The 25,398-nt window shown below is 40.3% G+C and overlaps 1 protein-coding gene across 7 annotated transcripts in view; it reads left to right on the forward strand.

Annotated features, from left to right (window-relative positions):
* RYR2 (ryanodine receptor 2) overlaps positions 1-24,258 on the forward strand; it is a 429,286-nt gene extending 405,028 nt beyond the window's left edge. For all 7 annotated transcript variants that reach the window (XM_057530902.1, XM_057530903.1, XM_057530904.1 and 4 more), the window contains 5 exons: positions 8,414-8,570; positions 10,001-10,065; positions 12,140-12,240; positions 13,188-13,239; positions 22,793-24,258. In XM_057530902.1, the coding sequence (XP_057386885.1) occupies positions 8,414-8,570; positions 10,001-10,065; positions 12,140-12,240; positions 13,188-13,239; positions 22,793-22,888 (471 nt within the window). In that variant the 3' untranslated portion in view covers positions 22,889-24,258. The remainder of the gene's footprint in view (positions 1-8,413; positions 8,571-10,000; positions 10,066-12,139; positions 12,241-13,187; positions 13,240-22,792) is intronic.
* Positions 24,259-25,398: the final 1,140 nt, after the last annotated feature.

Consider the following 25,398-nt stretch of genomic DNA (forward strand, 5'->3'; position numbering starts at 1 on the left):
TTATAGATTTATTTATTTAGTTATTTATTGCTTGCTTGCTTGCTTGCTTGCTTGCTGTGTTGGGTCTTCGTTGCTGCGCATAGGCTTTCTTTAGTTGCAGCGAGCGGGGGCTGCTCTTCGTTGCAGTGCGTGGGCTTCTCATCGCGGTGGCCTCTCTTGTTGCGGAGCATGGGCTCTAGGCGCGTGGGCTTCAATAGTTGTGGCGCATGGGCTCTAGAGTGCAGGCTAAGTAGTTGTGGCACACGGGCTTAGTTGCTCTGCAGCATGTGGCATCTTCCCGGACCAGGGCTCGAAACCGTGTCCCCTCCATTGGCAGGCAGATTCTTAACCACTGCACCACCAGGGAAGCCCCATAACAACAATTTTTTAATGGGGAAAGGTCTTTCTGAACATGACATAAAACCTAGGGTCCATGTAAGCATAAAAGATTACTTTAAAAAGGAATAACTATAAGGAAAATCTTAAATGCAGATGACAAGCTAGCAAAAATATACTGAACACTATAACAAAGGGCCAGTTTCTTTAATTTACAAAGTCTTTGTCACAACTGAGAGAAGAAATAACAAGCCAAGAAAAATAAGCAAATTATATGACTAGACAATTCACTATAAAATAAGTTGAATCAGGTTATAAATATGGAAAGATGCTCAGCCTCTATCATATTGATACTTTAAAAAGTGCAAATCAAAACAATCAGTTGCCACCTTTACCTATCAGGTTTGCAAAATATTAAAGTTTGTTAATACCCAGAGTTGCTGAATTGATTGAAAAACTGGCACCTTCATGAACACTGTTGGGAATTTAAAATAACACAACAATTTGAGAGAAATTTTATAATATCTTTTGAATTTTTAAGTGTACTTACCCTTTGACTTGTCAGTGCCATTGCTAGTAATTGACCTGTTTATTCACAAATATGCCTCGCTATATTCAAGGATATTAGCTGCTATAACAAATTGAAAATAATATAAATTATCATCTATAGAGTCTTGATTAAATAAATTATGGTAAATCCATATAATGGAAAATATGTAGCTTTTTAAAATAGTAGAGAAATCTGTACATGCTGATATGGAAAGATGTACAAATTATACTTAAGTGGGAAAAAAAAAAAAGATCAAAAGGATCCTAACTGTACAAGATGATACACACACATACGCTAGAATGTATATAATAGGTATGCTAGAATACATACACTATTTTTCTGGAAGAATACATAAGAAACTGTTAACAAGAGTTCGTAAAGGAAGTAGGACCACAAGTCAAGGAGAGAGAAAACTTGTGCGCCGGGAGACTGACGGGTCACTAGTAGTAACCTCCACCAGAGTCGCTAACGGGGGACACTTTGCCACCCCCTCTCTGCTTCCCCACATCCCTACCCTACCATTCCAGGCCCAGTGAGGAAGGTACTTTAGAGATCCTTCATCTCCTCTTCTGTGTGCTGCCTTTAATACCACCTTGTCTGTCTGTCCTATGGCCCTGAAGACTTGGGGGAGCAGCTGGCCAGATGCAGGGAGGAGAGCAGAGGGCTGGAGGAGGCAACAAGGCACAGAGGAGAGTCATTGAGGACTAACGGTAGGCACTTGTGCCTGCACTGACTCTGGGGAGATGCATTTATATTCCAGGAGAATCGCCCCAATGGGTCTAAATCTCAAAATTCACCAGCCTCAGGTCAGAAAGTTGTCCTGCAGTCGTTCATTCCCAGAGGGTGTGATGCTCAGTGAACCGCTCACGATTGGTGGAAAGTAAGGAGGGTTTCAGATGGGGATGTGCAGTGGCCTGGGTTACACGGTGGGAACAACGGGTGACTTGGATTTGCCTCTCCTACCACAGTAGGACCCCCAAAATATCCTGGTCTCTCACTCTCACATCATGAGTCGTATCTGACCCTGTTCAAGTTGCCCTAATAGTATTCTTATATGACTACATTTTGCATCTTGCTCTCAGGATGTTTCCACTGCTTTTGTTAATTTTGTCAATGGATTTATTAGGAGAAGAATCCATGCATTATTTGAACAAGAGGTGGGTTAGGAAGACCACTGCCTTTACCTGGTTGATTTTACCCAATGACAGGGAAATGTATAAAGAAGGTAGAGAAGCTTGCCTCACTTTAGGATGAGGAAATTGGCTTCTTGATGTTTTCATCTGTGGGCTTGGGACTGAGCTACAGCCAGGATTTTGTTCAGTTTCAGGAATTTCTGTCTGTATGGGTGAGACTGCCTCTGACCAGCTCTGTTGTAGGTATTTCTGCCTCTACAAATAACAATGAACAGATCTTGCCTTTGGCTGAGGTGAGGTTGGAGGCATTGTAAGTTTGCATCTTAGGTGTTTCTTTCTTGAAAACGAAAACTCAGTTCCAGGATACAAACTACACCTCGGCTCCTACCTCTTTCATAATTAGGCACCGCTGTCAATCAGTCGAACCAGACAGGAGTCTGTGTACTTTTGCACAGTCCATTTCCAGCTGATTGTTCTTAACAACTATTGTGTCACAGGCCACATCACCTAGGTTAACCTTTCAATTTTAGATCTAAAAACCCCTTTTAATTTGCCTCTTACTAATGCTTGTGCAGGGAGGTTTTGAAGAAGCCATAGCCACTTAAAATGTAAGTAATCACTGACAGTAATGTTCATTAAAAGTGGAGGCTTAGTAAAACCAAACAGCTAGCAAGACAGAATTATGGAGTAGCAGGTGGTCAGATTTCATTGTTTTAATTCCCCAAAGAGAATCCTTTCCTTATGTCGGTCTCCTTAGCATTTCTTTTTCAAAGAGTGAAGTCTAGTATTCTCATCTGAGATAGGTTTTCCTCACTCACGTCGTATTTTATTGCTGTCATCCTGAGTTCCCATCGCATTTGTTGTTTCAGGTTGTTTCTTCGGGTCTCAGAGAACATTGTAGGTTTTACAGGGGACGTAATTCACCCACCAGTGTTTCATAACTTACAGCAGGTGGCACTGTAGCTGCAGTTTTGCAGAGTCAGTGATGATTCATACTTAAACTTCTTTTCTTCTTTCTTTACTTACTTATTTATTTGGAATCACAGTGTTTTGAGCCAGAGAATCTAATTAAACCAGCCATAACCTGATAGGATTTGAACCTGTTCACCAAGAATGTAGGAGAAGAAATTGAAAAGTAATCTAAAGTTCTAAAGTCCAGGGCAAAAAGCTGATTGCAACTAGAGAGCCAGGGAGACTGACGTGGCATATATAAGAGCATTCATCTCAAAAGGAGTGGTTTTCAGCTTCAAATGCCCAGAGGAATCACCAGGAAAACTCTCTGTAAATCCACAGATCTTCAAGACCAACCCCAGATCCCTTGAGTCAGAAACTGTAGGAAAGGTATCAAGACCTGTGTATTTTGGAAAAAGCTTTCCAGGTGGTTGAGCTAAAAAGTATACTCCTAGGGAAGTAACCTGCTTAAGTAGTTGTTCTAAAGTATTTATTTTACCCTATCTTCTCAACGAATAATCTGTTTTCTCTCTTTCTCTTTTTCTCTCCCTGTGTCTGTTTCTCTCCCCACACCCGCCTTTTTTTTGGCCAAGGTAAAGATCTTATAAGGATCTTCACCAGTCCACTAGAAACTGCTGCTCTTCAGTGTCCCCTAAAGGCAACAAAAACAATGATTAACCCCAGAATGTATCAGTTTAGGAGGTGGATGGGGGGAAAGTCACAGAAGAATATTAAATCTTGAGAATTAGCAACTGCCTTGTCCCCATTTCTGTAGCACCAGGCACCTTCCTCCCTCATTACTCAGGTTCTCTGAAGAAAGCAGTGTAACTTTTTGCTGCCCAGCATTGCTCCTTCAGCTCTTATTATCAGGTTGAATCTGATTCTCTGAAAAGGAAGGTAGATGAAAGGACTTCCCTTTTCAGGCGCAGAATGGTAATCTGACAGCCTGCCGCCTCCTGTGACTGGCTGGTCACCACATTTCCTCCTACTCCACCACAGCAGCCATGGCCCTGCTATTTCTGGTGAGAATTTCTGATAATGAAGGAGAAGGTTGGGAAAATCAATATCAAAATCCCACTGGTGAACTGTGCATTTTATTCTTTTTCACTTTGGTATCTTATTAAGCCTAACTAAGCACATCCACAAAACTCTACCTCTCTTTTCACAGCATGACCATATTTCATTTTAATGAAATATGGTGGAACCCCCTCCTCAAAATTCTTAGTGCTATCATAGAATGAAGGCGAGCAGTGAGATGCAGATATTGCCAAGAGAGGCCAAGTGGCTGACGAGAGATCTAAAAAGAAGGAGACATTTACTTTGGTAATTTAGCCTCATTCCATGGTCTTGTTTTCAACTTTAATGTCTAGAAAGTAAAAGTGAATCATTTGCCCGAGGACAGACTCACATTAACTAGACTCCTAAGAGTCAGATGTATCAGTCAGAATACCAACATTCCACTCATTAAAAGTTCAAGCAACAAGTTGATAGTCTCTTCTCTATAGAAAAACTCTATGGGGGGAGCCAAATTATAATCCAAAAGTCTTGGTCCGCAGGAATTAGCAAGAGGAATTAGCTAGACCATCTTAGTCACATACATGTCAAATAAGCGGGCTTGGAGAGCTAGGGCATTCCAGGACCTGCACAGGGAACTGCAGTGATCCACTGTTGGCCCACTATGGCTGTTAGTGTGGGGAGTCAAAGGGCCAGAATTTGACATGGAGAAATGCCAGACCACAGCCAGGTAGATTGTCCAAATTAAGGCGCCAGCCAAAGGGGGCAGGGGGAGGATTATAAACAAAGCTAAGAATGGGAAAGCCAGGAAAGGATGGCCTATGTTAGTTCACTAAGTAAAGAGTAGGCAGCTGCAATAATAATTCTATTTCCTGTAGCCACAGTTAATCACATGTGTGGGCAGATTTGGAGAAAAACATATAACCCCCAATTTTTCTCAATAAAAATAAGAAATGCATGTGGTAAAAACTAATTCCAACAGTATGCAAGAATATACAGGGAAAATAAAACTTTCTCTACCCACAGATCTGCCATTAACAGTTTCAAGCACTGTTTTAGACAAACAGTTCTAAGAAATTAATGCCATGTCCTGAGGGCTTTTTTTAAATGTCTTCAAATTTTTATTTCTAAAGATTGATTCAGTAGGTGGTACCAGGAATCCAGAATGTTTAAGCCTCCAGGAGATGTGAATGCAAGATTAAGTTTAGGCACCATTGGTCTCATCAGGCTGTCTGTAAAACAGGACTCTCCTGGCCTCTCTGTAAGAGAGACCCCCTTCCCTGGGCTCCAGAACAGTTCTGGGGTGATGCTCTTTGCTTATTGCATCCCAGACTGACCAACCTCTTTTCTGAGTGACCCAATCTTTTTTTTTTTTTTAATTTTATTGAAGTATAGTTGATTCACAATGTTGCATTAATTTTTGCTGTACAGCAAAGTGATTCTGGTTATACATATGTATATATTCTTTTTGTATTCTTTTCCATTACAGTTTATCACAGGATATTGAATATAGTTCCCCTGTGCTGTACAGTAGGACCTTGTTGTTTATCCATCCTATATATAATAGTTTGCATCTGCTAATCCCAAACTAATCCATCCCTCCTCCAACTCCCCCAGCTTTGGCAACCACAAGTCTGTTCTCTGTGTCTGTGAGTGTGTTTCTGTTTTGTAGATATGTTCATTAGTGTCATATTTTAGATTCCACATATAATTGATATCATATGGTATTTGTCTTTCTCTTTCTGACTTACTTAGCTTAGTATGACAATCTCTAGTTGCATCCATATTGCTGCAAATGGCATTATTTCATTCTTTTTATGGCTGAGTAATATTCCATTGTGTGTGTGTGTGTGTGTGTGTGTGTGTGTGTGTGTGTGTACCACATCTTCTTTATCCATCCGTCAATGGACTTTTAGGTTATTTCCATGTCTTGGCTATTATAAATAGTGCTGCAGTGAACATGGGGATGCATGTATCTGTACGAATTACAGTTTTGTCTGGGTATATGCTCAGGAGTGGAATTGCTGGATCATATGGCAACTCTAATTTTAGTTTTTTTAAGGAACCTCCATACTGTTCTCCATAATGGTTGTACAAATTTACATTCCCACCAACTGTGTAGGAGGGTTCCCTTTTCTCCACACCCTCTCCAGCATTTGTTATTTGTATTGATAGATTTTTTTTAATGATGGCTATTCTGACCGGTGTGAGGTGGTACCCTATTGTAGTTTTGGTATGCATTTCTCTAATAATTAGTGATGATGAGCATCTTTTCATGTGCCTTTTGGCCAGCTGTCTGTTGTCTTTGGAGAAATGTCTATTTAGGTCTTCTGCCCATTTTTCGATAGGGTGGTTTGTTTTTTCCTTATTGAATTGTATGAGCTGTTTGTATATTTTGGAAATTAAGCCCTTATCAGTCACATGATTTGCAAATATTTTCTGCCAGTCCATAGGCTGTCTTTTTGTTTTGCTTATGGTTTCCTTTGCTGCGCAAAAGCTTATAAGCTTGATTAGATGCCATTCGTTTATTTTTGCTTTCACTTCTATTGCCTAAGTGACCCAACCTTTATTTAATTCTGTTCATTAAATTCCAGGCGTCTGACTTAGATGCAGAATACAAAAAGTTTCCTATCAGTAATTAGCTGTTGAACTATGAGCATTTTGGTGTCATCTTGCTGCCTATTCTTTGCCTGAACTTTATGCTCTTTAAAATGACCTGAGAATCTGAGGTCTGTTTGAGCCGTTCTCCATGAGAACAGCTGACCAGTCATAACTTTTCACTCCTCAGTCATCCCACAAGTGATTTTTGAGTACCTATCATGTGCTGGACATTGTTTAGGCACTGATGATAGAGTAGTAACCCAAGTAATTCTTCTTATAATGGGACTAATTCTAGTGGAGTGAGAGAGATCATAAAACATCAAATGAAAAATAAGTTGGAGATACAAGTCTGGAATTCAGGAAAGAGACCCAAGGTGTAAACAGAAATTTTTTGAAGTAATTAGCACAGATGATATTTAAGCATGAAACTGGAAAAGTTCCCCAAGGGAGTGTCCTAAAAGAAACAAAAAGTCAGAGAACCCAATCCTGGGCATTAGTTCATGAAGAGATAGGGAGATGAGGAAGAACCAGCCAAGGGGGCTGAGAAGGAATGACCAGAAATGTAGGAGAAAACCAGAGGAGTGTTTTGTCTCAGTGAGTGAAAATGCTGTTTTGAGGTCTTTGCCCCGTTCGTTAGGGTTACGGCAGACAGGTGTTTTTGTTTTGCATTGATGGGTGACATCAGCTGGGTAAATGGGAGTGTCTTGAACAGTCTGAGGAGGCCTCATGGAAGAAGGATTATTCACTGAGGCTCTGAAGGATGAGTAGGTTCTAATGGGATACAAATGGGAAAGAATATTGCAAGGTAAGGAGAATATGCAGGCAAAGATCTAGAATCAGGAATATTGTATTTGGAGGAGGCATGGGTAGAGGAGAGGGCAGTGCTTGGGAGCAGTAAAAGATCAACTTAGAGAGGGGAAGTATGGCTAAATCAGAGGGCCTGGAATGGAGAGTGTGGACTTATCCTAAATAAAGATAAAACCCTAGATGCTTAATCCAGTGGTCCTGATGTTGCCACCCCAGAGGACACTTGGCAATGTCTGCAGACATTTTTGATTGTCTGTGGGGTGGGGCGCTACTGGCATCTAGTGAGTAGAGGCCAGAGATCCTTCTAACAAACATATGCTACAGTGCGTAAGACAGACCTCACAACAAAGAATTATCTGGCCTAAAATGTTAATGGATTTGAGGCTGAGAAACCCTACCCCAAAGTGCTTTACTGCACACCTCTTTTTTGGCAATGGACACTTGCAGCTGTACATGTTGTTGGTTGCTGTGAAGTTTCAGAGTTTAAACAATGAGCTGCTATTTCTTCCCTGCCTCTCTCATTTTTCTTTACTCTAGACATTAAAGTTAAAAAATTTTCACATTATATTCCAATGTGATAGATGAGAGGATGGTAAGTGTTAAGTTTGTTTTTTTCCTCACTTAATTTCTAACATTCCATCCAGTTATACCATGGACTTTTACTTCCCCATTCCTTTGTCTGTTATGCTCACAAAAAACTGAACAGTGCAATTAAATATAGTTTTGTGGCCCTTACTGTGATCTTAATAGGATAACCTTATGCCTGATGCTAGTGAGGTATTTTTCATTTTCTGCAAAGTATGACAGCAGGTGCTAAGCAGAGTAGGCAGCACAGAGTTTTGTTTAAAAGACAGCAGAATGTAAGAGCCAAGTGTTTGCATCACAATTACAGATACTGAAACAAAAAGAGGTGATGTAGAAGGCAAAGATGCTCATCATTTCCACAGTGAAGATTAGGAACAAGAGAGATAATCTTAGGTGTGTTGAGTATAAAAATGGGCAGTGGTCCTCCAGGAAGTGAAGCCATTCCTCTCTTTTCCAGTGCTATATGTTCCACATGTATGTCGGGGTACGTGCCGGAGGGGGTATCGGTGATGAAATCGAAGACCCAGCCGGCGATGAATATGAGATCTATCGAATCATCTTTGACATCACCTTCTTCTTCTTTGTAATTGTCATTCTCTTGGCCATAATACAAGGTAAGCATCATCCTCAAGAAGATCTAGAATTTGACCTACATATTGTTGATGCTAACATTAAACACAGGGTAAGAATGTCAGGTGTTTCCTAGAAAAGCCAAATGGAACTCTTCCGTTCAGTGTTTCTTCACTGGAAATCTGTAGAGGGAAAAACAAAGAAGCAAGGGACCCTGCTCTAGCGGGGAGATGGATACAGGTTTCTTTGGCCTCCTTTCAAATAACAACGGGAAGAGCACTTTCCTGGGTCTGATTTCCCGCCCTGCCGCTGATGACCTTTACAACTAGTGGTGGGTGAGCCATTTAGCCTCTTTGGGTCTATCACATGGAAATTATATAAAGCTCTAAGCCATGGGTTATTGAAAAGATTTCTTTACAAATGATGTCTGTTCCGTGTGCCCTGGGAGCAGAATGTTGTTCTTCACATTTGAAGGAACTGAGCCATAGTAAGTCTAAGTAACTTGGCTGACGTGTACAGCTGAAAAGTGTCAGGGTTGGAATCCAAACGCACAGGGTCTGGACCCAGAGCCGTCACGTGCAACCACCGTGCCGTGTTGACCCATTCGATCTTCCTTTTACTCCAAGGGAACTTGGAGCGGGTGGTTTTTTCCTCTCCTTTTATTCCAAGGTAACTTTGTTTTCCCTCAGAAAAATCACTCATGTTGTCTTCTTCTGCTTACACATTTATCCTAGCTTGAATTAAATGTCTGTAAATGGGACATTATCCTCTAAATTCCACAGGCAAAAAAATGATACCCTTTTTTCAGTGAAGTACAGGAACGCGTTTAAAGGATTCATAACCCTTCCTTTATGTCTTTATTGAGTGTAACAATAATGTGTTTAGAAGAGGGCAAAGTCATATAAAACACTTGGAAGAAAACGTACAGCCCGGCAAGTCACAGGAGAAAAGGGAACAAAGCAGCAGGAAGCCGTTAGTTGCTGATTGCTACAGTTAATAACGTTACAGAAAGTTTAATTGATGACAAACTTGTGAAAAAAATGATTTGAGGCAAATTCCTTACAGTTAACATGGGCATGTTTGATTTGCAAATTAGCACTTGAAAATCTCATTAGTGGCATTTTCTGTACTTTATGACCATAAATCTCCATTGCTCCTTCTTGGCGTGAAGCAGGTAGTAACATACCATTTGCTGATGCCAAGGTAACCCAAGGTTTTTCCTGCTGTCCCTTCATTTTTAAACCCCTTTTCAGGCAGTATGTGTGTGCCCTGGGAACTGCATGTCTGCCTGCCCCCCAAAGAGAGAACGCTGCTGCCCTCGTAGGAGTATCCAGTGTGCGCTCACATCTTCAGCCAAGCTCCGAGCATCTCCCCGTGTCACGGTCCCGTTCCTTGGGAGGCTTAGCCAGGGGGCTGTGAATTTCATTATCCTTCTCTGGTTGATAGATTAAATCCCGTCTTTACTGAACACTAGGTTTAATTATCGATGCTTTTGGGGAACTAAGAGACCAACAAGAACAGGTCAAAGAAGACATGGAGGTGAGTCTCTCCGTTTCTGACTCTGCGTTTCTGTTGTTGTGGACACTGCCTGTCCCCACTGTCTTTTATCGAAGAATGGCGGCTGTGGGAGCAGGGGGGGGGGAGGGACCTGAACAACGCATGGCTTCACGGGCCTGTTTTCGATTCAGGCAGTACACAGAGTTGAGCACTGGTGCTAGGCTGCGTGGTGGGCGCCAGGTGCGTACAAACAGTAGTGTGGTACCATCTGCCCCTCCAGGAGGGGGAGACCACTCATCCAAAGTGGTGGGTCCGCTGACAAACAAGTAGACAGGACGTCATGAGCAGTGTGGTGAGCCCTTCATAGGAGGAAACCCTGAGTGCCGGGGTCTCTGGGGCTGGTGTCTGACTTCCTCTTGTATGATCAGGGGCGTACTCAAAAGAAGGGATGCCCAAGCTGAGGCCTGAAGATTGCAGAGGTGTGGATTAGAGAGGCCAGTTCAGGCCACCTCCCCACCCCGGCGTGCCCCCCCACGCCCATCACCAGGGGTGCCATTCACCTCGGATTCTGTGAAAACGTCGCCGCCTGACGTTCTATGTACCAAGGCTCTGATGTTAGGGAACTTGATATGCAGATTGTTTTTCTTGGAAGCATAACTGGTTCAGGATGAAGCATTACTTTCTAGCAATGGGGCTGGAGAAGAAGGCCAGCTAATTAAGAGCCTAATCATGCATTTGAGAAATTTACAGTGTAACTTACAGGCTGGGAAACAAGAAAAGGGTTTTCAAGAAAAGGGTTTTAAGCGGGGCAGTGAGGTGATCAGATTTTACATTTTGAAAAGATGATAGATAACCATGGATTAAAATCGGGGGAGTGAGCTCGACACTGGCACACCCAGGGACAGGGAAGCAGCTGTCAGCATTTTCTAGGTAGGAGATGATGCAGGAGCCAAATGGTTTCAAGCAGTACTTTGGCATGAGAAGAACTTGGTGACTGGCCAGATGCAGAGGATGAAGAGTTCGGAGCAAGCGGGGATGTTACTGAGGTTCCGTCCAGCATGAGCCTCTAGGAAGAAGCATGTAGCTCAGTTACACACACGGTGACCGAGAGAGGTCCCCAAGAGGAAGGGCGGTTTCCTGGGGAAAGCTGTTAAGTGGGAACCTGTTTAGTTAGGAGACACTGAATGGTGTACAAGACTGGATGCTGAATGCAGCCTTTCTGCTGTCGGCAGCTGTTGATCAGTAAGGCAGGGAGAATTATAAATTACCTTAATCATCTTGATTCTAGGCTCTCGCGTCTAGGGCATCATAAACATGCCTCTGACGGTATGAAACCGCTTCTAATTTGCAGGGAAGATGAGCATCTGTAGCCACATGAGGACAATAATTATTGAATTCATTTGAGTTGATACATAGGAGATGCTAATGATAAAATGGAAGGCCTGCTTCTCCCTGGCTTTTGGGTACCAGGCCTGCAGATGGCAGACCTAGCAGCTGAAGAGAGAGATGGATGGGATGGGAGGGAAGCGGAGAGAGCAGGTGTCCTGTTTCTAGAGTGGACTGTCATCCCAGTACATGTCTGTTGGTTGTGTGCCTAGCATGATGCCTGGCATGTGGCGGACCTTCTCTGAATCGTTGATTCAACACCTCACAGCTTGGTATTTGGTCTGGTCCTCCCCAGATGGAAGGAATTTGTGCCTCCCCCCTCCACCAGCTTGGTCATCAGACTTGGCTAGGATAGATACCAAGTTTGTGGTTTCAGTTGAGGACACATTCAGTCCTACCTAGATAACTTGAGCCAGTGTAATGAACAAGAGTGATCACCAAGCGTGGGCGTGCTCACTTAGGCTAGAGAAAAGAAGACATTGCTTTTCAGTCATCATCATCTTGTTCTCTTCTTTCTGCCTCTGTTACTTCTTGCTGTTGGTTCCTATGTCATTTAAAACCCACCGCAAGATGTAGTGGTGGCAACAGTTAAATTGATACTCAGGTGCTTGGCACAGTCTTATGGGATGATCTTTTATGTAGACTGAATAATCCAAGTAGCTGCCCCTGAGTGGTGAGTTGTGTTTTGCTTTCTGAACTCTGACCTTTGAATACTGCCTTTGTCTTCTAGACCAAGTGCTTCATTTGTGGGATAGGCAATGATTACTTCGACACTGTGCCCCATGGCTTTGAAACCCACACTTTACAGGAACACAACTTGGCCAATTATCTGTAAGTGTGCCTGACTCGGACTCCCCTGCCTCTCCTGATACCCAGGCATCCCCCACCTCAGCAAGCCGGGGAGACAGGACAGAGAGCCCCTCTCTTTACCATTGGCTTCAGGCTTCTTACACCTCTTGGAGGGAAAGACCCACAGCTAGTGGTTCTTTTTCCTCGAGTAGGTTGACTTAGGAAAGGAAGTTGCAGCCCTCCACGTGAACAATACCTTCTAGAACATGAAATGAAAAGGTGGAAAGGATGAGCAGAATATGTACCAAGCCTCTCAGAGAGCTTTGGCCGTGTTTGCCATTTCAAACAGGAACGTTCCAGCTGCTCCCTAGAGATATGTGAATCTTCATTTTTCTTTTCTGAAGAACCACAGACCTCTTTAGGCACCCCTGGAAACAGTTAAATGTTGCATTTTTTTTTTAATACATAGAAATCTGGCTCTTACTTGAGACTAGCCAAAACTGTACTTCAGTACAATATTATTTCTTAATCCGTTTCTAACCTGATTTTAATATCTAACAAACAGAAAAGATATAGAGTAGCATTGTAGCAATTAAAAAAAAAGTGGGTTTTGGAATTCACAAGTGTGCGATATTAGACAAGTCACTGAACCTTTTTAATTCTCAGTTTTGCAAATGAGGATTGCAATTCCCGCTCCATGAGTGAATGTGGAAACAGTTGCAGGCAGGGTCTGGCACTGAGCCTGGTATAAAGCAGCTCCCAAGAGGTATAACTTGATCTGTGAACACATTATAGCTCCTTTGAAAAAAATATTTTAAAAGCTGATTAAGCTTTTGGTCCCCATGGCATTTTTTTTTTTTTTGGCCCTGCAGGTTTGACCCATTTATTTTCTCTGCCATGAAGAGTTAGTCCATAGCAGAACCAGAAGTATCTGTTTATGCTGATATTTCCATACAATCCATTTCTGATTACTCTCTCTGTATCTGTAGGTTTTTTCTGATGTATCTCATAAACAAAGATGAAACAGAGCACACAGGACAGGTAGGTAAACCGTGACCATACATCATCTAAAAGAAATGATAAAAGAATCTCTGCATTTTGGAATAAATGTGTACATTAAACATTAATATTGGAATTACTTTCAGATATTAGTCATGGTATCTTAGTATAAAATTCCTGTTATCCTGGATGAGTATGCAAAGACTGCTGTAGTAGAAAAAGTAAAATTAGAATTGCACATTTATTAGCTAAAAATGCTGAGTTTGGGTTTTGATAATTATAATATACTTGATTGCTTAATCAGATAGCAGATGATTTCAAATGAACTTCATTCAATAGTATTACAGTCATTTAAAAATAATTGCATATCCTGGGACAAGATGGCAGAGTAGAAGGACCTTGAGCTCACCTCCACTCAGGAGCACACCAAAATCACAACTGAATGCTAAACAAACATTGATAAAAAAGACTGGAACCTACTAAAGAAAGATATTCTACATCCAAAGACAAAGAAGAAACTACAACGAGACAGTATAAGGGGTGCACTTGCAATATAATTAAATCCTATACCTGCCCCAGGTGGGTGACCCACACACTGGAGAATAATTAATTATATTGCAGAACTAACTTCTCCCACAGGAGTGAGAGTTCTGAGCCCCATATGAAGCTCCCCAGCCTTGGGGTCTGACATCAGGAGGAGGACCCCTCCACCCCAGAGCACTTGACTTTGAAGCCAGCAGGGCTTGAGTGCAGGAGCTCCAAAGAAAGAACTGTGCAAAACAGAGATGCCACTCTTGGAGGGCACACACAAGGTCTTTTTGCCCCGGGACCCAGGGCAAGAGCAGTGACTTCATAGGGGCCTGGGCCAGACTTACCTGCTGGTCTTGGAGGGTCTCCTGGGGAAGCAGGTGTGGCTCACTATGGGGACAAGGACACTGGTGGATTCATTGGCCTGAGTGCTCCCAGAGGCTGCCATTTTGGCACCAAGACCTGGCTCCACCCAACACCCAAACCACCAACAGGGTGGGAATGCAGACCGACCCATCAGCAGACAGGCTGCCTAAAGAAAGACTTCCTGAGTCCACAGCCACCTCTAGACACGCCCCTTACATGGCCAGCCACCAGAGGGCCAAGACCCAGCTCCACCCACCAGTGCGGAGGCACCAGTTCCTCCCACCAGGAAGCCTGCACAAGCCTCTAGACAAGCCTCACCCACCAGGGGGCAGACAGACACCAGAAGGAAGAAAACTACGATCGCCTCCACTCTGTGGAACTGAGTCTGCAAACACAGGTCAGAAACTACCCTGGGACCACCTGGTCCCTGGCCCTTGGTGATGAGAGGGGAGTGTACTGCTGGGACACATAGGACATCCCCTACAGAGGGCCACTTCTCCAAGGTCAAGAAACGTAACTGACCTTCCACATACATAAAAATACAGATAGAAATTCAGGCAAATGAGATGGCCGAGGAATATGTTCCAGATGAAGGAACAAGATAAAACCCCAGAAGAACAACTAAGGGACATGGAGATAGGCAATCTACCTGAGAAAGAGTTGAAAGCAATGATCATTAAGATCCAAGAACTCAGGAAAAGAATGGATGCACAGAGTGAGAAGTAACAGGAAGTTTTTTTTTTTTTTTTTAAACAGGAAGTTTTTTTTTAACGAAGAGTTAGTTAGTTAGAAAATATAAATAACAACCAAACAATTGAACAATAAGTGAAATGAAAAATATAGTAAAAGGAATTGATAGCAGAATAAATGAGGCAGAAGAATGGATAAGTGAGCTGGAAGATAGATAGAGTGGTGGAAATCAGTGTTTCAAAACTGAATAAAGAATGAAAAGAAATGAGGACAGTTTAAGCAGCCTCTGGGACAATGTCAAAGGCACCAACATTCACATTATAGGGGTCCCAGAAGGGAGAGAGAGAGAGAAAGGGTCTGAGAAGATATTTGAAGAGATAATAGCTGAAGAATTCCCTACCATGGGAAAGGAAACCATCACCTAAGTCCAAGAAATACAGAGAGTCTCAGGCAGGATTAACCCAAGGGGGAATACACCAAGACACACAATAATAAAATTGACAAAAATTAAAGAAAAATATTAAAAGCAACAATGGGAAAGCAACAAATAACATACAAAGGATTCCCCATAATACTATCAGTTGATTTCTCAGCAGAAACTCTGCAGGCCGGAAGGGAGTGGCATGATATATTTAAAGTGATGAAAGGGAAAAACCTACAACCATGAATGCGCTACACAGCAAGGCTCTCATTCAGATTTAATGGAGAAATCTTTACAGACAAGCAAAAGTTAAGAGAATTCAGCACCACCAAATCAGCTTTATAGCAAGTGCTAAAGGAACTTCTCTAGGCAGAAAGGAAAAGGTAACAACTAGAAAAAAAATTACAAAATGGGAAAGCTCACCTGTAAGGCAAACATACAGTAAAGGTAGGAAATAGTAATTGACAGTAACACAATATTAATGGGTGATTTTAACACCCCACTTACATCAATGGACAGATCATCCAGACAGAAAATCAATAAGGAAACACAGGCCTTAAATGACACATGAGACCAGATGGACTTCATTGATATTTATAGAGCATTCCATCCGAAAGCAGCAGAATACACATTCTTTTCAAGTGCACATGTAACATTCTCTAGGATAGATCTCATGCTGGGCTAAAAAGCAAGTCTCAGTAAATGTAAGAAAACTGAAATCATATCAAGCATCCTTTGTGACCACAATGCTATGAGATTAGAAACCAATTATTATAGGAATAAAACTGTAAAACACAAAAACACATGGAGGCTAAACAATATGTTACTAAACAACCAATGGATCACTGAAGAAATCAAAGAGGAAATTTAAAAAAAAACCTAGAAACAAATGACAATGAAAACTTGACAACCCAAAAACTATGGGATGCAGCAAAAGCAGTTCTAAGAAGGAAGTATATAGCAATACAGTCTAACCTCAGGAAACAAGAAAAATCTCAAACATCCTAACCTTACACCTAAAGCAACCAGAGAAAGAAGAACAAACAAAACCCAAATTTAGTAGGACAGAAATCAAGATCAGAGCAGAAATAAATGAAATAGACACAAAGGAAACAATAGCAAAGATCAATGAAACTAAAAGCTGGTTCTTTGAAAAGATAAACAAAATTGATAAACCTTTACCCGGATTCATCAAGAAAAAAAGGGAGAGAACTCAAATCAATAAAATTAGAAATGAAAAAGGAGAAGTCAGAATGGACACCACAGAAATACAAAGGATCATAAGAGACTAGTACAAGCAGCTATATGCCAACAAAAGGGAGAACTGAGAAGAAATGGACAAATTCTTAGAAAAGTACAATATTCCAAGACTGTACCAGCAAGAAATAGAACATATGAACAGACCAGTCACAAGTAGTGATACTGAAACTATGCTACTACCAACCAATGGATCACTGAAGAAATCAAAGGGGAAATTAAAAAATACCGAGACAAATGACTATGAAAACACGAGGTTCCAAAACCTATGAAATGCAGCAAAAACAGTTCTAAGAGAGAAGTGTATAGCCATGTAAACTTTATAGTTACAGCCATATAGGCTCAAGAAACAAAAAAATAATCTCAAATAAACAACCCAACCTTACACCTAAATCAACTCAAGAAAGAACAAACCAACCTCAAAGTCAGTAGAAGGAAAACAATCAATCATAAAGATCAGAGCAGAAATAAATGAAATAGAGATAAAGGAAACAATAGAAAAGATCAATGAAACTAAAAGCTGGTTCCTTGAAAAGATAAACGAATAAACCTTTAGCCAGATTCATCAAGAAAAAAAGGGAGGGCACCCAAATCAATAAAACTAGAAATGAAAAGGGAGATGTTACGTAGGAAACCACAGGAACACAAAGGACCATAAGAGACTAATACAAGAACTATATGCTAATAAATGGACAACCTAGAAGAAATGGACAACTTCTTAGAAAGGTACAAGGAATAAACAGAAATAGGAACATACCAATTACAAGTACTAGAATTGAACCTGTGATTTAAAAACTCCCAAAAAACAAAAGTCCAGGACCAGATGGCTTCACAGCAGAATTCTACCAAACATTTAGAGAAGAGTTAACACCTATCCTGAAACTAATCCAAAAAACTGCAGAGGAAGAAACAGTTTCAAACTCATTCTATGAGGCCACCATCACCCTGATACCAAAACCAGACAAAGATACCACAAAAAAAATTACAGACCAATGTTACTGATGAACATAGACATGAAAATCCTCAACAAAACACTAGCAAACCAAATCCAACAATACATTAAAAGGATCATACACCATGATTGAGTGGGATTTATCCCAGTGATGCAAGGGTTTTTCAATATTCCCAAATCAATCAGTGTAATACACCATATTAACAAATTAAAGGATAGAGACCATATGATCATCTCAATAGATGCAGAAAAAGCTTTTGATAAAAGTCAACATCCACTTATGACAAAAACACTCCAGAAAGTAGGCATAGAGGGAACCTACCTCAACATAATAAAGCCCACATATGACAAATCCACAGCTAACATCACACTCAACGGTGAAAACCTAAAAGCATTTACTCTAAGATCAGGAACAAGACAAGAAGGTCCACTCTCACCACTTTTACTCTGTGTTGTTTTGGAAGTCCTAGCCCCAGCAATCAGAGAAGAAAAAGCAATAAAAGGAATTCAAATTGGAAAAAAAGTAAAACTGTCACTGTTTGTAAATGATGTGATACTACACATAAAAAATCCTAAAGATGCTACCAGAAAACTAGAAGAGCATCAAGGAATTCAGTAAAGTCACAGGATACAAAATTAACACACAGAAATCTGTTGCATTTCTACACACTAACAACAAATAATCAGAAAGAGAAATTAGGAAACAATCCCATTACCTAAATGTCCATCGACAAAGGAATAGTTAAAGAATATGTGGTACATACATACAGTGGAATATTACTCAGCCATAAAGAAGAATGGAATAATGCCATTTGCAGCAACATGCATGGACCTAGAGATTGCCATACTGAGTGAAGTAAGACAGAGAAAGACAAATATCATATGATATTACATATATATGTGGAATCTAAGAAAATGGGTCAAATGAACTTATTTACAAAACAGAAATAGAGTCACAGATGTAAAAAAACAAATTTATGGTTACCGGGGGGGAAGGGGGGAGGGATAAATTGGGAGATTGGGATTGACATATACACACTACTATATGTAAAACAGATAATCAACAAGGACTTACTGTATAGCACAGGGACCTCTACTCAATACTCTGTAGTGACCTATATGGGAAAAGAATCTAAAAAAGAATGGATATATGTATATGTATAATTGATTCACTTGAGGAAACACAATATTGTAAATCAACTACACTCTAATAAAAAGTTAAAAGAATTTCATAAGGACAAAAACAAAGGAAACAATCCCATTTACCATCACATCAAAAAGAATAAAATACCTAGGAATAAACCTACCTAAGGAGGCAAAGACCTGTACTTCAAAAACTATAAGATGCTGATGAAAGAAACAAAGATGACACAAAATGATGGAAAAATATACCATGTTCTTGGGTTGGAAGAATCAATATTGTCAGAATGAATAAACTGGGCTTCCCTAGTGGTGCAGTGGTTAGGAGTCCACCTGCCAGCACAGGGGACATGGGTTTGAGCCCTGGTCCAGGAAGATCCCACATACCGCAATGCAACTAGGCCCGTGTGCCACAACTACTGAGCCTGTGCTCTGGAGCCTGCGAGCCACAACTATTTAAGCCAGTGCGCCTAGAGCCTGCGAGCCACAACTATTTAAGCCAGTGCGCCTAGAGCCTGTGCTCTGCAACAGGAGAGGCCACCGCAATGAGAGGCCCACACACCACAATGAAGAGCAGCCCCTGGCTCGCCGCAACTAGAGAAAGCCTGTGTGAATCAATGAAGACCCAGCGCAGCCAAAAATAAATAAAATAAAATAAATTTTTAAAAAAATGAATAAACTACCCAAGGCAATCTAGAGATTCAGTGTAATCCCTATCAAATTACCAATGGCATTTCAAAGAACTAGAACAAAAATTTTTTTAATTTGTATGGAGACACAAAAGACCCCAAATAGTCAAAGCACTCTTGAGAAAGAAAGATGGAACTGGAGGAATCAGGCTCCCTGACTTCAGTCTCCACTACAAAGCTACAGTAATCAAGACAGTATGGTACTGGCACAAAAACAGAAATATAGATCAGTGGAACAGGATAGAAAGCCCAGAGATAAACCCACACACCTATGGTCAACTAATCGATGATTAAGGAGGCAAGAATATGCAATGGAGAAAAGACAGCCTCTTCAACAAGTGGTACTGGGAAAACTGGACAGCTACATGTAAAAGAATGAAATTAGAACACTCCCTGACACCATACACAAAAATAAACTCAAAATATATTAAAGACCTAAATGTAAGACCGGATACTATGCAACTCCTAGAGGAAAACAGAGGCAGAACACTCTTTGACATAAATCGCAGCAAGCTCTTTTTTGATAACACCTCCTAGAGTAATGAAAATAAAAACAAAAATAAACAAATGGGACCTAATTAAATTTAAAAGCTTTTTCACAGCAAAGGAAACCATAAACAAAATGAAAAGACAACCCTCAGAATGGGAGAAAATATTTGCAAATGAAGCAACCGACAAGGGATTAATCTCCAAAATATACAAGGCGCACATGCAGCTCAATATCAACAAAACAAACAACCCAATCAAAAAATGGGTGGAAGACCTAAATAGACATTTCTCCAAAGAAGACATACAGATGGCCTAGAGGCACATGAAAAGATGCTCAACATCACTAATTATTAGAGAAACGCAAATCAAAACTACAATGAGGTATCACCTCACAACGGTCACAATGGCCATCATCAAAAAACTCTATAAACAATAAATGCTGGAGAGAATGTGGAGAAAAGGGGACCCTCCTACACTGTTGGTGCGAATGTTAATTGGTACAGCCACTATGGAGAATGGTATGGAGGTTCATCAAAAAACTAAAAATCGAACTACCATATGACCCAGTAAACCCACTCCTGGGCATATACCCTGAGAAAACCATAATTCAAAAAGACACATGCACCCCAATATTCATTGCAGCACTATTTACAATAGCCAGGACGTGGAAGCAACCTAAATGTCCATCAGCAGAAGAATGGATAAAGATGTGGAACATATATACAATGGAATATTACTCAGCCATAAAAAGGAATGAAATAGTGCCATTTGCAGAGACGTGGATAGACCTAGAGACTGTCATACAGAGTGAAATAAATCAGAAAAAGAAAAAATATCATGGAATATCACTTATACATGGAATCTAGAAAAATGGTACAGATGAACTTATTTGCAAAGCAGAAACAGAGACACAGATGTAGGGAACAAACTTATGGATATCAAGGTGGAAGGGGAAGTGGGATGAACTGAGAGATTAGGATTGACACATATACACTACTATGTATATAATAGATAACTAATGAGAACCTACTGTATAACACAGGGAACTCTACTCCATGCTCTATGGTGACCTAAATGGGAAGGAAATCTAAAAAAGAGGGGAGATATAGATATATAAATAAATAAATAAAATTCACTTTGCTGTACAGCAGAAACTAACACAACATTGTAAAGCAACTATATACTCCAATAACAATTAAAAAAAAAAGAAATCCCAGAAATAAACCAACGCACCTTTGGTCAATTAGTTTACAACAAAGGAGGTACAATATATAATGGAGAAAAGACAGTCTCTTCAATAAGTGGTGCTGGGAAAACTGGACAGCTACATGTAAAAGACTGAAATTAAAACACTCCCTAACACCACACACAAAAATAAACTCAAAATGGATTAAAGACCTAAATTTAAGCCTGGATACTGTGTAACTCCTAGAGGAAAACATAGGCGGAACACTCTTTGACATTAATCACAGCAATATCTTTTTGGATCTGTCTCCTAGTGTAATGGAAATAAAAACCAAAATAAACAAGTGGGACCTAACTAAACATCTTTTGCACAGCAGAGGAAGCCATAAACAAAACGAAAAGAAAACCTACGGACTGGGAGTAAATATTTGCAAATGATGCAACTGACAAAGGATTCATCTCCAAAATATACAAACAGCTCCTACACCTCAATATCAAAAAAACCACCAACCAAATCAAAAATGGGAAGAAGACCTAAATAGGCGTTTCTCCAAAGAAGACATACAGATAGCCAAAAAGCACATGAAAAGATGCTCAGCACTGCTAATTATTAGAGAAATGCAAATCAGAACTACAATGAGGTATCACCTCACAACGGTCAGAATGGCTGTCATCAAAAAGTCTACAAATAATAAATGCTGAGAGGGTGTGGAGAAAAAGGAACCCTCCTACACTGTTGGTGGGATTGTAAATGGGTACAGCCACTATGGAGAACAGTATGGAGGATCCTTAAAAAACTAACAATAGAGCTACCATATGATCCTGCAATTCCACTCCTGGGTATATATCTGGAGAAAACCATTAATTTGAAAAGATACATGTACCCCAATGTTCATTACAGCACTATTTACAATAGCCAAGACATTGAAACAACCTAAATGTCCACTGACAAATGAGTGGATACAGAAGACGTCACACACACACATACATGCACGATGGAATATTACTTGGGCATAAAAAATTATGAAATAATGCTTTTTGCAGCAACATGAATGGACCTAGAGATTATGATACTAAGTAAGTCAGACAAAGACAAAAATCCTATGATATCTCTTATATGTGGAACCAAAAATAAAATGGTACAAATAAATTTATATACAAAACAGAAATAGAGCCACAGACATAGAAAACATATCTATGGTTACCAAAGAGGAAAGGAGTGGAAGGGATAAATTAGGAGTTTGTGATTAACACATATACACTACTATATATAAAAAATATATAGCAACAAATACCTACTGTATAGCACAGGGAACTATTCTCAATATCTTGTAATAAGCTATAAGGGAAAATGAGAAAAAAATATATGTATGTGTATAACTGAATCACTTAGCTGTACACCTGAAACTAACTCAATACTGTAAATCAACTATACTTCAATTTAAAATATTAAAATAAATAAATAATTGCATATTAAATGTTTAAGGTTCTGCCCAAGCTATTTGAAATTCTCCCTCCACAAATATTCACCTCCCATTGTTAATAGTTTGAATTTGAATGGTACAATTAAACAAAAATAATAGTTTTAAGGAACCCTCAAAATCATATATCACAAATAGGTTTTTTATCATTATTATATTACAGTCAGGATGAAGATTGATTATTTATTAGTAGAAATAAATAAGACCTGGTATAGTTAGGAACTATCTAAATGAATTTGGGATTATAACTATGTGAAATACACCATTATACATATGTGATATATATATATATATGTATATAAAATAACAAATTTGAGTTTCTTTCTATCTTATATTTTGTGGTAACACAGAGATCCTAGGGAAAGATGTTCTTAACACATTGCCTTTACTTTTACAGGAATCTTATGTTTGGAAGATGTATCAAGAAAGGTGCTGGGAATTTTTCCCGGCTGGGGATTGTTTCCGGAAACAGTACGAAGACCAGCTAAATTAATCTCAGTCCCAGATCACCTCCGAAAACAAAAACACACACACACACACACGCTCTCTCTGTCTTTGTCTCTGTTCTTCTGTTTCTAGACTCTGTCTCTCTCTCTCTCTGTTCCCTTGGAAACATCTGCTGATTTTCTGAATTGCCAGCGTTACATGCTTTCTCGGAGCAGTGAAGCTGTGTTTCTGAAGATTTGACTGTGCTTTTTCCCCCACCTAGTGTATTTTCTTTGAGAATAATGACTGAAGAATAATCTAAATTCATACAAGGACAAAATAGGAACTCTGGAAAGAAAACCATTCTGGAGACTCTCAATCATTACACACACAGATTTCCTTCTGAGATGCCTGGAAATCAGCTTGCACTGTGGGACCTTCACAGAGAAGCCTGGCAGCCACACTCATCCGGCCTCTTTAGTTCACCATCCGGAAAGGAACTCTCTAATGGTCACAGAGCACTGTCGCACTTACCAGATTGCCGTGGACACCAGTTACGAAGGGAAATAGTGCCTTACTATATGTGGGTTGAGCTATGCAGAAGATATGTGCATGAAGAAACATCTTTATTTTCTTTATGTCGACTTTTTTTCTTAGTTAGATTGATTTTTGTGAGGGTTTTTTTTTTTTTTTCTTTCATGCTTTTCTTTGGTGGGGGAGGGTAAGAAAAGCAGTTTGCGTGCACCTTTTAAAGAAGACGGGTGGCCTGTCTCAGGATGCGAGGAGGTTCTTCTCATTCATCCAGATGCCCATTTCCCCTCCCCCTGTGCTCCTGCTCTTATTTTGCTAATGCTCTGATGCAATATTGCAACTTTATGAAATCTTTGTATGAAAACAAAAAGACTGCAAAAAATACACTTTCAAAAGAAATAATTCATTGCATGTTTATTATGCAAGTTTAAACGAACCAAGAAAACCTTCAGAAGCAAGTTGATCCACGTGAAAGAACTTTCATGATAATTATATTCATAGTAATAAAGTGTCGTGGGCTTAATTGTATATTTGGAGCCAGTGTCATCCACCAACAATGTGATACATTATGAACTTGACAGTAGTTTTGGGTTTTTCTCTTTCTTTCGGCCACCTGTGGTCAGTTGTGGATTAAGGACTTCTTGTCAGGCCATTTTTTTAATATCAAAGCTGAAGCAATATCCATTCAGGGATTTCATCAGTTGCATCAAAAAAAACACGGATAATAATATATCAATCAATCACTCCATTTTGAGTCCTTTTAAATGTAATGCGAATCTTTACAAATAAAAAAGAGATTCAGAATGGAAGCAAGGTCATTTTGCAAATATTGGAGCTCTTTTATTACAAGGTCTGCTTGTTAATTTTAGAATTGTAAAACTGCTCTGATTAAACTATTTAACTTTCTCACCCTCTTTCTCCATTTCACTTATAACTGGGATGCATCAAAAAGCCTTGAAAGCCTTGAGCTTTTAAGTTGTGTGTGTCTAGGGCAATCCAAACACTGCCTTAAGGCCTGTCATACGTCCCTGTGGCTAAGCAAGTTTTCTGCTTTTATGATTACGGAACCTCAGAGCCATGGAGCATTTTGAATCACCTAGCTCCACCCCTGTCATTTCCTTGTCTTGGGGTCATCCAGATTTCTTGGAAGCCACCAATAACAGAAAAATCACTGTCTCCCAAATCATTTTAATTTTTAGTCAGCTTTCATTTTAGGAAGCTCTTCCTTATTCAGGGCAAATTCATTTCCATGCAACAGTAGGGATTCATTTTCTGTCTTAATCTGGAAGAGGACTGGCACACCAGTAAGTGATCTATGAAACGTTCCGATGCTAATTGAACATCTACTGTGTACCAAGGGCGGTGCTGGGTATCTACTGTCATTTTTCAGCCCATTGGCACAACATCACAGCTGTGTACCACTTAGATTTTGCATTTGTCTTGAAAAACTTTGCCCTTCTTCCTTTCTAGGTTAAATGGACATAAGACAGGTTCACAGGAGAAAAACAATTTTTTATGTACGTGAGCCCCACAAAGACATGGGAGGTTCCCAACGGTGAGGCAGCTGAGGCTTACGCGCCATCCTGAGCTCAGGAGAAGAGAGTGGGGTCTGGACCTTCAAAGGGAAGGAAGACAATTCACAGGACGGTGGCAAGAGCAAATATCTGGTAAACAAGTTTTTGCCGTGCCAGGTAGAACAAACAGGCCCTGCCGGGCTCCCTGCAGCTTCCCGCACCAGCCCACACTCTCTATAGTTACCCCTGGTGATGGTTCTCTTGCTGGACCAGGTCTTCTATCTGAATTCTTTTAGACACTTAAGGAGTAGGTAAAAAGCTCTTCCTGAGTCTTCTGAGGCTTGACTGACTTCAGGTCAAAGTGATCCACATGCCAAAGTGGCACATTCTGGGGAGGCTCATACTAAACCTCTCAGTAACATTTTTATTTGGGTGAAGGAGTCAATTTGTGCTGTGGGATCCTCAATCCAGCTCAAGGCGGTGACCTCATGTTCTGAGGAGTCTGGATAAAATAAATGAGGTCAGCTCCACA

The sequence above is a fragment of the Balaenoptera acutorostrata genome, chromosome 16 (genome assembly GCF_949987535.1).
Source record: "Balaenoptera acutorostrata chromosome 16, mBalAcu1.1, whole genome shotgun sequence".
NCBI classification, from domain to species: domain Eukaryota; kingdom Metazoa; phylum Chordata; class Mammalia; order Artiodactyla; family Balaenopteridae; genus Balaenoptera; species Balaenoptera acutorostrata.